This window comes from Somniosus microcephalus, chromosome 20 (assembly GCF_052327205.1).
Source record: "Somniosus microcephalus isolate GS21.2 chromosome 20, FLI_Smic_1.0, whole genome shotgun sequence".
NCBI lineage: Eukaryota > Metazoa > Chordata > Chondrichthyes > Squaliformes > Somniosidae > Somniosus > Somniosus microcephalus.
The window spans coordinates 40,112,476-40,125,615 of NC_141006.1; the positions used below are offsets into that span (position 1 = coordinate 40,112,476).

At 41.5% G+C, this 13,140-nt stretch overlaps 1 protein-coding gene across 1 annotated transcript in view; it reads right to left on the minus strand.

Annotated features, from left to right (window-relative positions):
• Nucleotides 1–1,599: 1,599 nt before the first annotated feature.
• sf3a3 (splicing factor 3a, subunit 3) overlaps nt 1,600–13,140 on the minus strand; it is a 36,018-nt gene continuing 24,477 nt past the window's right edge. Inside the window, exons 13-17 of the mRNA XM_085962479.1 lie at nt 10,275–10,439; nt 7,786–7,896; nt 6,418–6,508; nt 4,078–4,133; nt 1,600–2,253 (exon numbers count right to left, since the gene is read on the minus strand). Coding sequence (XP_085818605.1) covers nt 2,176–2,253; nt 4,078–4,133; nt 6,418–6,508; nt 7,786–7,896; nt 10,275–10,439 — 501 coding nt within the window. The 3' untranslated portion in view covers nt 1,600–2,175. The remainder of the gene's footprint in view (nt 2,254–4,077; nt 4,134–6,417; nt 6,509–7,785; nt 7,897–10,274; nt 10,440–13,140) is intronic.

The window sequence follows — 13,140 nt, forward strand, 5'->3', positions numbered from 1 at the left end:
GGATTTGTTTTTCCCCAGATACTCTCTATTTGCGCACATCTTTTACCCTGTTATCGTGTAAAAACAATCTATTCCCTCAGCTTAAATTTGAGTTTATTTATTTAAAATGAGAAACCTCTTGACTAAACTAGCACTATTGGCCCAGAATTTGCTGGAGTGGGGCATTTCATCCTTCAGCTCGAAAAATATTTGTGTCACAAGTTGCTGGAAGTGCGAGCTGCTAACAGAGCAGTGAGGTCAATGGGGCATCTGGAACCTTGGTGAACGACTGGACCAACAGTATACAGGAAACTTTGTGCTATTCAGCACCGACAGGACTGAGCTGTTGTTGTTCCCTCAAAACTGCCAGACAAACCAGCGTTAATGTTGAAGCAATCGGAGCTTTTCAGCTCCGTATCTGGCAACAAACCCTGTTGCTTAGCAACAGCTTCTAAACAGTCGGCCGTACCTTGGAAGCGTCTGTCGCTTAGCAACAGCTTCAGAGAGACTTTGCAGAGCCTGACTGTTGGGGAAAAAAAAGCCACGAGAAGAAAAAAAACCTAACAAAACGGCTCCTGATTTTTGCCGGTGGCTCGAGCTTGCTGGACATTTAGCATCCGGATAACACAAAGTTTCCTGTATCTCCTTAACCAATGAGATTTAAGGATAGAAAAAGGAACAGCACAAACTACAGCAAAGGAAATAGGGCAAATTAAGTCAAATTAGGTACTGAAAGGGAAAGAAAGATTGGAATATGAGAAAGAAAAAAGACAAAGGAAAAGAAGAACAATTTACTACCTGCAGGAATGAGACACCAGTTTTAATTCTTCCCTTTCTGGGCCGGAGAGGTTGACTGGCATTGCAGGAACATAAATCTCGTCATGAAAAGGGTCCTTGCGTTAAGTACCAACCCCAACTTTCTGTGGCAAGTTTAATTTGTTTTAACAGCGCAAATGCAGCAATCTCTTGAAACTCGTGCAGAGGTCAATGGCGAGCTCTGGTTTTCATGAGGCTAATGGCGGAGCAGCACAAATCAGCCAGCAATTTGTGGTGATTCTCAACTCACACCGTATCTCTTCCTCGCCACAAATTGCTGGAATAGTTACATACTAATAACAGCATGCGCATTAAACTTGTCTATTTTGCCAGCAAGTTCTGGATTCAGTTAATCTCTCTTTATGTTTTCATTGTAGTTCCTGATACATGCTAACTCACAATGCTCTTTACCTATGGCATACTGTTAAACCCATTATATTGCACACTATCCTACATATGGCTTTCTTATTGCACAGCATGAGGGGAAAGGAAGGGACTAGTGCTCAGATTGGAACCTGGTTAGGCAGGAATGAATGGGGGAAGTACATCTCAGGATAACGAGGAGAGGCAGTGGGGGGGGGGGGGGGAAACGACTGGGCAACAGGTCTGAGATAGTTGGGCCTGTGGAGAGTAGTACCACTGGTTCCAGAGATGGACTTGGGAAGACTCGCAGGCATTATAGGCAGGTGTGATGGCAGTAGAGTGCCGGGAAAGTGTTACAGGAAGTAAATGACAATGACAGGAAGTGCGCACTGAAAGACTAATGTGTTACAAATAGAAACAAACATTTAAAACACATCCAAAGGCAATAAAAAAAAATCACAATTGACTTTATTAAATTGTGAAGAATGTCAGAAATACAGAAGTTGGGGGGGGGGGGGGGGGGCGGAGAAGAATCCAATAAAAACCACAGGATCATACTATTTGTTTTAAACAAAGAATATTGTTTACTATAAATCACATTCTTCTTTGACAAACTTAAGCCTAATCTTAAATGTCTCATGTCTACTAACAAAAGAAATCCATACTTCCATCAAGGGTCTCGATTTCCCTGCTCATATGATAGAAAGCTCCCTGCCATACTTACTTTTTTTTTTAAAGATATAAAACAAAACCTATAAAATGTTGTAAAACATTATAATAACCAGTCTTGCAAATCTAACCGAAGTATTTTATCAGATACAAAATTATGCAAATTTGCCTGGCATTCAGTTCTCTTCACACCCTTTTGGATTTAGATATAGACTTTGGGCAGTATAGGACATGGTCCTTGAACTAATACAAGAGGGAGAAAGAATCTAAACTAACCAAATATTTTTAACGAATAGCTATAATCGCAGATATTAAACAGAGGTCTGGAAGGGGCAGCATTTTAGAGATTCAGAGCAGCCCTTGTCGTTTTAAATCTTCGTAGGTCTTCTTGTTAACTACATTTCCACTTGAGTCTTCATATTCTTCCTGAAATTTAAGATTACCAGTCACCAGTTAAAACAATGTTTATAGTCTCAAAGTATGCTGCTGTTGCAGTTTCAATAAACATATTGAAAAGCAAGTTAAACTTCACTTATTTAAAGTACAAACAAACTTGCATTTATATACTTAAAAGCAATAGCGCATTGGTGATCTAGTGTAAGATTTTAAGAGAACAAAAGAAAATCAGAATCACTACACCCATAATCACACTCACCGAGTGTCAGTTTGACTCAGTTGGTAGCACTCTCACCCGAGTCAAAAGTCATGGGTTCAAGTCCACCTCCAGGGCTGAAGCACATAATCGAGGCTGGCACTCCCTCCGCACTGCACTGTCAGAGGGGTCGCCTTTTGGATGAGACATTAAACTAAGGCCCCATCTGCCCGTCAGGTCGACACAAAAGATCTCTCAGCACTATTCGAAGAGGAGCAGGGGAAGTTCTCCTGGTGTCCTGGCCAACATTTATCGCTCAGCCAACGTCACAAACAGATTAACTGGTCATCCACCTCATTGCTGTTTACAGCTGCGCGCAAATTAGCTGCTGTGTTTGTCTACAAAACTACAGTGACTATACTTCAAAAGTAATAGCTTGGCTGTTTAACACTTTGGGGCATCCCAAGGTCATCAAAGGCACCATATAAATGCAAGTTTTAAAATTATTTTTACTTCACATCATTTCATGTTCAAATATAAATTGATGACACGTTGACAAAAAGGATCTGGAGTACTGGTCTGGAGTTCTGTAAAGGTTACGGAACACATCACCATGTTTGAGTGGGCAACATGCTTGCCCTGTTACCAGAGGCTGGCCAATTCCAATTTCCCAAAACCCAAGTAAATTCTTAATGAGAGTGGCTACGGGTGTGAATACATGCAGGGCACAAGTTAGGCTCCGGGTTGGAGGGCTCGACACTTCATTTGGATAAGTGCGCTTGTACCAGATTAATTCTCAGACTGGTTACACTCAGAAATTACATAGCCAGGAAATTACAATAGTGCCTACAGATTCCCAGACCTGTAACACAATTAGTAAGGTTAGCTGGAACAGGCCGACACTGATTGCAGCGAGAGCAGCCAACCATTAGCAAGAAGTAGTCTCCAACCTAAGGCAGGCGTTGTAAATGATCCACGATATTGTGACTGTTCTGAATGTTGATGAGGCAGTATGGAGAGGTGGGAAATAGTTATATAATTATACAAAAGTACTGTAACTGACATTTCTATTAAGAACTAGTTATTATATTTCAGGCGTGCTGTCTCACTGAAGCACAAATATAGCTAAGCTGCGCCTGAATCCTTCAGCAGAACATCCCAGCATTGTAACGGAGTTGTTTACACAGGGACCCAATTTATTTAAGTAACCAGCTCACATTCCAAAGCTTTCCCTTTCATTTTGAAGCTGTTTAACTCACCTGTTGTCTTTCCAATGTCCTATAGATGCCTGATTGAGAGGACTTTAAAATCTGTTTATTGCATATTAAACCCCATTAGCTGCTTTGGTGCAACAGTAGTTAGTATATCTGTACTACTGCCCTCCACTTGTTCTCCCCTTGCCTTGATTTTGGGTCAGTGCTCAAAGTCCCTCCGATGAGAATAGTTCTGACCCAAAATGTTTATCTGTCTTTCTGTTTCAGATGCTGACTAACTGCATTATGTATTTCTAGTATTTTCTGTTTTGAGTTCTCTGTTGTCAGGCCGTGTGACTCCACACTGGTCCACCCCAACCAGTTCTATAGCAGACTAGCGGCAAGTAGAAACCGTCAAATAATGTGCTTCATTCACAGTTCAAGCAGCTCATTTACAGTAATTACCTCTGTGTCTGGCTGCCATCTCTCTGCTGCCTTCGAATGCTTCAGTTTCGCCCACACTGATTAGAAAAAGCAAGTTATTAATATTCTTGTCTAAATGTAACCGTAGCATGAATTCTTCCTGCCGGACAAGTCACACAAAATAGCAATTGTCTTCTGAAGCCAATGCAATTTTTTTGCAATAAAAAAAATAGAATTACATACAGCGTCTGAACAGATAACACAGTGGATTGTAATTAGTCACTTGTAGGCAAGTAAAAAATAAGCAATGTTATTGTTTCTACAGCAAATCCCATATCCCAACCTGAACACAGGCGGGAAAATCTATAGGATTTTCCCATGGCTGTTCTTCCAACAAGCTTTCAAAATGGCTGCCCCCGATGGTGTATTTTCCAGAGGAACTCTTTCTTTCTGCTCCCTGCCATTGTCTGGGTGAGGGAAAGAGAATGAAAGCAAAAGAAAAATGGAGAAGCAGCATTTCTGAACCAGAGACCAAAATAGTCCACACAAGTGAGAGCATACCAAATATGGACATTGTTTGATTCTGCTATATATCTTGGGTGTGTTAGGCTGCCTTTGGTTTACTATGGTGAAGAGTTGAAATCTCAGGTTAAAAATTAGGAAGCTAGGAGTAAGAAGGGAGGTTTAGCATTTTTTTAAAATTTTTTTAAGCAGAGTGTAACGGCCGTTTGAAATAAGCCATCAGCCAGGCCAGTGAGTTGCAGTTGTTATGGGAAAAAATGGATGGAATCATGGAATATAACTTTTAAATCAGTATTAAATATCCCAAAATTCCAGGTAATAGAAATAGAATTTGGCTTATTCAGTTATCATAGAACAGAGGCCCTGGCTCCCAGGGATGGCTCTTTAAGTGGACAATATAAACGTACAACAATCTGGAGCTGGAATTGCAGCCAGTGTTTTGCCTCTTAGCGTGGGCTACTGTTGTCAACTGCAATACCTCAACTGCTAAGATCAGTTAAAATCAGCAGAGGGTATGGGCTGAATCTGGGACTTTACTGGTTTGAGAAGCTCAGTATGCACATTACACAGCGCTGAGCTATCCAGGGAATGCAAAGCCCTAGCGAAATTAATGTTTTAAATAAAAAGTGCAGTGAAGAGGAAAGTCTTATGACTGTGTGGCAGTATTTCAAAACAGGGTTTACTTCAGCGAGATGCCGCGTTCAACAAGGACACATTTAAGAACTACCATTTCAGGCTGTTGCTACTGCAATTCAGTGACTTAGGAGATGTGGGTGTTAATTACAAAAGAGCCTTGAATTCTTATTGGATGCAATGATAAAAAGCTGCACGCAAAACTTAAAAAAAAAAAAGCACATCAAGTGGAAAAATGGACCGTAACAAGTGAGATGAACTCTGAAGAGAGGAGACTAAATTCTTTGGCAATTTCTGAAAGATTTAATTCCCCTGTTGCAAATCCCTTCACAATCTCAATGACCAATTTTCAGGAGCTTAGGATTTAAGAAAACAGAGAAATGATCCAACAGTACAGATTTGCTGCCATTAGCTGTCGAGAGCACATTGTTGAAATACTATATTGCTTTATGTTTTCTAATAGAAGCAATTTTCTGGTTTACAGGCTGCTGGTCACATTTTGCTCTTTTGGGCAGCTGGAAAGTAGAAAATTCAAAATGATATCTACAAAAAAACCCTCCAGTTAGTAATTAGTTTAAACAAATACAAATATCTACCCAACAATTGGCAATTATTGCAAAGGATCAATTGTTCAATTTCTTTTTGAAACTTGCTTTATAAATGGCAATAGTTTGGAATCTTCTAAAATCAACTTTCCACAGAACAAATGAATAAATGTACTGTACACCTTTTACACCAAAGTATTTTCTGAATAGATTAAGCAACGTAAAACATTAACCCGTCTTCTCTTTTCCGATGCCGATGGACCTGCTGTGTATTTCCAGCATTCCCATTCTGTTTAAAATAGTCCCCGCCGCGTATAGCGGCCGCTAAAATGATTGGCCCGCTATGCGTGGTGGATGGTAAAGCCATGATAGGCTGTAGCAATGAACTGCCTGTAAATTGTTAACACCTTGCCCAAAATCAACAGAACTTTTAAATCAGCAAGTACCGAACTGCACAATATATCCGGCACGCTCAATAAGTTTTAAGTGGCCTCTCTGTAATTGATACCCGTGGTGACGACAAATGGTTAGCGCCATTTGCCCGATATAGGCGGCTGTCCGGGATAAACGTGGACGGTGGGGACTGTATTAAGTGATTTCTCCAGGAAATGTTTGGAGTTAGTAGAGATTTACTGTGGGATTTTATTCAATTTTAACGTGAGTTTAACAGAAGAGCACTTACAGGATACTGCATCCTCAATTTGGGTGACATTTGCAAAATGTGCTGTGTTAGGGATTCCAAGACACCTCATGCCATGAGCATGACGCCATTCCTAGAAATGGAAAAAAAACACGTATGTGAAATAATTGTGGAAAACTTAAACCTAAAACTATCTATGTCAAGCCATTTACTGAGCAGCTGCTAGCTGTGATTTGGTTGCCAATTGGGTTCTACACAAACAGAGGAATTTATTCAATCATTTAATATCTTAATGGCGGGATCAGACTTTGATCTCCTCACCTCTCCCCAAATATTTTCTACCTAACCTTGTAGATGCCTTCACTGAACATTTTGAGCTAATCACTCTGCAGTCACTAGCCTGTGCTGTGTATACTGGAACAAAGCATGATGGCATCCTCCTCACTGGAACAGAATATCCATTAGAATAACATGCGCCATGTAATGGCCCAGCTGGGAACTGGAAAAACCCAGGCCCAGTCTTAAGTGGCAGGCTCTTCGGGGACTCAAACCCATGACCTACTCTTTTTTATATACTAAACAAAGTGAGCAACCCCCAATGGAGTGTACATAAGAGAGATTGAACCAACTTATTACCATCAGACATTTCAAATACAGCAGAAAAGGTAATTGATATCAGAATGACTGCACTAAAGCACCAGAGTGGTACAACACACACATGTCCTCAACATCTCCATGGCAAGGATTTCCTGATCTCATCTTTGTCATTCCATTTAACTGCAAAGCAGTGACCAGGCACCTTCCCACTGGGAATAAGCATCATCCCCGGACTGATCACGCCCCATCTTCTGACAGAAAATGGCAGTGACTAAATTAATTTCAATCTCCATATTACTGATTTGCCAATCTCAGCTGCGTTGCTGCAGAAAGTGCTAGGCAGAAGCCAGTCACTTCCACACAGGAAGCCAGCTTCAGAGCACATACAGACAGCCGAGAAACAAATCATTTTCTCCTTAACCCCTCAGCCCTAAGTGGTACCTGGTGCAGGGAGACAATAAGAAAAATTGCAATTTGGATGGAGAGTCGCCCTCAGAATAAAAATACGAAGATCTCAGATATGCAATTCCTTACATGACCATTTGAGGAGCAGCAAGCAGAACCCAAGGTGTTTCCCAATGGGGAGGGAGAAGAATTGTGCACGGGAGTCACCCAACTAGCTTCCGTACATCACCTAGCCGTCAATTATAAAACAGCACTAATTAAGTAAAGCTGGCTCACAGCCCTTTGTCCAGGAATTAGTACATGGTACAACAGAAGGGAATAATCTAGCCAGTAGAAAAATTACTAAAAAAAAATTATATTTTTTTTAATGAAAAAGTTTACACACGAAGTTAAAGTTCTTGGTCTTACAGCAAAGTGGCGCTGGAATGCTTTGGGTCCTCGGTAAGTGTAATTTCCACAGATTTCACAGTTGTAGTTGATGTTCAAACCGTGCAGCTTGTACAACCAGTATGGAATGGGCTGAAATGGAAAGCGTAGAGTCACAAAAAATGAAAACTATACTTACGAGTCAAAAAAAATTACCATGCAAAAATAACCAATTGAGAATTACAAAGTAATTAGCGCTGCCATCTACTGATGATCAGTAGCATTGCAAGTCGTTGAATACTACAATCGGGAAATAAATGCTAAAGCACACTGAAATATCACCGATAGGTCACATTGAATATATAAAACCATTTGTAAAGAAAAAAACACAACTTGGACCAAAAGAAACGACCACAGGGCAGTCGCCAGTTGGGCCTAGGCTGGATCAGGGAATTGAGTTAAGAGACTAGTTCTTAGTCTTTTAAAAATGAAGCAGACCAAAAGTGCCACGCCAACCATTAGATCTGCCACAGTACCACAACTAAATTTGGAGTTTTTAAAACTAGGTGAAAAAACTAGGGTTGCTTCCATTGAATTTAGAAGGGTTAGGGTTGATCTGATCAAAGTTTTCAGGACATTAAGGGGAACAGACAGAGTGGATAGAGAAATTATTTCTGCTGGTTGGGGATTCTAGGACTAGGGGGAATAGTCTAAAAATTAGAGCCAGACCGTTCAGGAGTGAAATTAGGAAACACTTCTACACACAGGGTGGTAGATGTTTGGACCTCTCTTCCGCAATTGTTAGATCAATTGTTAATCTTAAATCGGAGATTGATAGCTTTCTGTTAACCAAAAGTATTAAGGGATATGGGCCAAAGGCGGGTACATGAAGTTCGAGCGCAGATCAGCCATGAGCTCATTGAATAGCGGAACAGGCTCGAGGGGCTGAATGGCCTACTCCTGTTCCTATGTGCTTAAAAGGAGAGGTTCACGTGTGGCTGTGAGGCAAGGCTAGGACTCAGTCAGGTGTCCCAGTTAGGAGTCCAGTGTTGGTGTTCAGCTGAGGAGTCCAATACCCAGCCGTTGTTTTTTTGGGATACACTTTGATTTAGGTTTTTCCTTTTGCTCCCTCAGGAGGTGAAGTAGATTCACCAGCACTCAGAGCACATTTAAAGGCCCTGATCTTCTGCAGAGTTGGAGTGCTACAAGCAGAGCCTCCTTGCACAGCAGCTGAACTCAACATTTTAATTTGATTTTTGACAGAATTTTCAGCATGCGTAGGAACTGATTATACCCTCTGCCAGTTAGAACTATTAAAAAATTATACCTTGATTGACAGTATACAGGGAAAGAGCACAGGAATGGGATTAGAGTAGACCGTTTCAATGAGGCAAGTTAGCCGACACATAAGAACACAAGAATTAGGGCCAGGAGGAAGTCATGCAGCCCCTCGAACCTGCTCTGCCATTCAATATCATGGCTGATCATCGACCTCAACTCCACTTTCCCACCTGACCTCCATATCCCTCGATTCCCCTAGAGTCCAAAAATCTGTCTATCTCTGCCTTGAACATACTCAACAACTCAGCATCCACAGCCCTTTGGGGCAGAGAATTCCAAAGATTCACAACCCTCTGAGTAAAGAAATTCCTCCTCATCTCAGTCTTAAATGGCTGACATCTTATCCTGAGACTATGCCCCCTAGTTCTAGACACTCCAGCCAGGGGAAACCACCTCTCGGCATCTACCCTGTCAATCCCCCTCAGAATCTTATATGTTTCAATGAGATCACCTCTCATTCTTCTAAACGCCAGAGTGTATAGGCCCAATCTACTCAAACTCTCCTCATAGGTCAACCCTCTCATCCCAGGGATCAATCCAGTGAACCTTCGTTGTACCGCCTCCAAAGCACGCATGTCCTTTCTCAGATGGCACTACCACTTTGCCCAAATGACGGCCTCCTTTACTGAAATTTCTGTGATTCTATGAAATAGTACATCACTGTGAACACTGCAGTGTACTCTATTTCAAGAGTGTGGAAGATTCATCACTGGTCAGTTATTAGGTCTTATTATGAAATAAAAAAGAAATTATGGTTCCTCATTTTAACCCACTCCTTGAAGTAACAATTAACTTTACGGGATATAGGTTTGATTCAGTGAGATTTCTTCTTCAACCTCACAAATGTGAACTAAAAAACATGATTCAATTTTAATCATAAAAGTGGATGGCTGGACAAAAGCACAACAGCAGGGTCTGGGTAACAGTGAGATTTACAGGCATTGCAGCACTTAGAATTAAAACTCAGATCCTACAACATTCTATGAAAGGTACAATAGCAAAATGCTGAAGGGTCATACACCTGAAACGTTAACTCGGGTTTTCTCTCTCCACGGATGCTGCCTGACCTGCTGCGTGTTTCCAGCATTTGCTGTTGTTATTTCATTCTATGAAAGGTTATCATTTAATCACAAAATTAGAATGACCCATTTTGGATGGCTGGTGAGGTCTTTCACTTTTTTAAAGCTCACCTTGCCGTCCCAGCCCAACGGCAGGTTCTTGGGATTGTAGATGATTTCATTTTCCTCGTCTTCACTTTCACTCTCACTGATGTGCTCCTCGTCCTCCTCTTCCCGTTCCTCTCCAGTCCGAGCTTGTTTGCGTTGTACATTTTCTCTGGTGAGCTGTCTCTGTTCCTGCAGGGCAGGAAAAAAAAAATCATTGAACACTCCAAGAGGGCCACAGGTACATCGCTGCATCAAAATAAATACAAAAACAATTACAGCAGAATTCACTGAATTCTGTGAATTGAGAAATCTTGTGATTGTACAAATTTTACAATAATATTCAGCACTAGATAATTAGAGAAATAATTTTCACAGCTTACTGAACATTAGAAAATTTGCAGGCTGATGTGGAATCTTTAGGCAGCATTTTTATACAGTGAAAAGTAACTCCATACAATATGTCTTGAAGGGTCACAATCAATTTAACTCCAGCTTATTTCACTTTGTTACAATTACCACTGCAGGAAAGTAACAATAATCCTCTTCAGCCATGCAGGAAAGTAACAATAATCCTCCTCTTCAGCCATAACACAAGAAAATTTACCCTTTCAGCAGTAACATTTCAGCGTCAAAATACTGAATTATCATTTGGCCATTGCCAAGATTTATCCAATTCTTCCACTTTAATATTCAATATTCAAAAACAATAAATGTACTACAGGTAGACTATCCTTTATCTGAAAACCATGGGACCAGCTGTGTTTCGGTTTTTGGAATTTTTCGGATTTCAGAAGGTTTTCATCTCCGTATCTGACAACAAACACTGTTGCTTAGCAGCAGCTTGTAAACACTCGGGCCCTGCCTTGGAAGCGTCTCTGAAGTTGTTGCTAAGCTACAGAGACTCTTTCCACAGCCTGACTGTTTAAAAAAATGCTAGGGGAAGAAAAAAAATGCTAGCGGAAGAAAAAAAACCTAACAAAACGGCTGCTGATTTCTGCCGTTAGATCGAGGTTTCCGGCTCCCCCTGCTCCGTATCTGAATTCCTTGACTTAGTGGGGGTCTGGGGCTCGACTGCCGCCGCCAGTTGTGGGAAGGCCGGATAGCGGCTGACTCCTACACTAAGCTGGCCCGCAAATCAGGTCAGGGGGGGGGGGGGTGGAGAAGAAAAGACTCGGATGGGCCGCTGCAGCTATCGGACGGGCCGCTGTATTGTTGGGTTCACTCTCCCGGTACCTCCTTCACACTGCCCGGCTCAGCCTGCAATCTCCTACCCAGGAGGGAACTTTGTGACCCTCTGCCCTGCTCACAGGGAAAGGCAGAGCTCCCGGACCACTCCAGTCATGTTTGGCGCCACTCGGGTCATGTCGTGCGCATGACTTACGCTCCACGAAAAAACTTTTGGTTTTTAGAGGTTTTCGGAAGTGCGGATAAAGGATAGTCTACCTGTATTTTGATAGACATATTTGTTTATACTTCCGGTCAGTGAATATCATTTTTGCTGCAAGGTTAATGGGATCTGTCATTTTACACAAAGTCTCAAACATCCCTCTGCAGTACGTAACAGAAAGGAATCTTACAGGACATCCTTGGGAACATGATATTCTCAGACTGTATACACAAGAGATACCGGAGATGGCTGACAGCCAAGTAACAACATTTTGATAGCTGCACAGCTGGGATTTAAAATAAGAAAGTAATTTATAAGTTAAAAAGAGGACTTTCCTGTCCAAGTTGTTCTTGCACATCACCGAGTGGCCAGTTTCACTGAAACCCAAGCAGAGGTCAAGGAACAAGCCGTACCATTCCCTCGACTGGAGACAAGGTACAGCTCAGTGAACTCATGAGAGAAAAAGGGAGGGGAAGAAAGAACACTGGAGAGTGAGTTACTTCACTGGAAAAGGTGATGAAAAAAATCACTTCCAAAGCTGCAGGCATACAGGACTTATCTGCAATTTAAAAAATAAATTCTCCCTTCTCTTTCATGGTCTATGTAAAGGTCACATAAGAGGAAACAGAGACTTGTCCCGAAGCCACTGGCAACTCTACAGAACTGGGCACAAGGAGATACACAATCGAATGATGGCGACTTGCCCTTTCTTACAGAGATGCACCTTCCCATCACTGAACACCTTCCAGAGAACAGCATAGAAACCAAAAACTCCTTAATGAAGTCACATCCATGACCATGTTCTCTACCACTCAGACACGGCAGCACCAATAAGCTATTATCGTAGAGTTCAATTGAGAAATAATCCGTAGCTGATTCTGGAGAATTATCCAGCCAATAAGTTTTAATTATGGAATAAATGCATATTCTGGCAAATACTGAAATATAACACTAGAGGAATATTATACCAGGGGAGGAAAGGATCATACGCAAGGTCCCTGTAATGCATTCCAACCTGTATTAAATACTAGTGGATCGCCCATGGCATTGTTTATAGACAATATGCTGTTTTTAAGGACAAGAGTGTTAAACATTATAATCCACAATAATTCTGTTATGGTGGAGGTTTCTCCCTTTGCGGCCACAACGTCTAACTGTTCAATAAAGAGGGGTTCAGGTCACAGAGTTTAATTGTCATTGGTCAGGGAATTTTGCAAACTGAAATGTGCTTGGCCATTTCAGGCTAAGGTCAGAAGTGCAAGTCAGAAGCACCCAGCATCTTAAGATTGTTTTGTATCTGTAACAGTGCGTGAAATGCCGCTTCTCATCTGTTACTAGCCAATCTCCCTCTAGCATTGCTTATGGCAAGTCAAACATGACATGGTTACAAGGGTAAGGGAGGGATGTACATCTGCAGTGAGAGAGTTTGGAAAAAAAGCTTTCTAAGTCCAAAGGCATAATGAAGCAAGTGTTTTTTTGATTGGTTCCTGGTGAATAAATCAT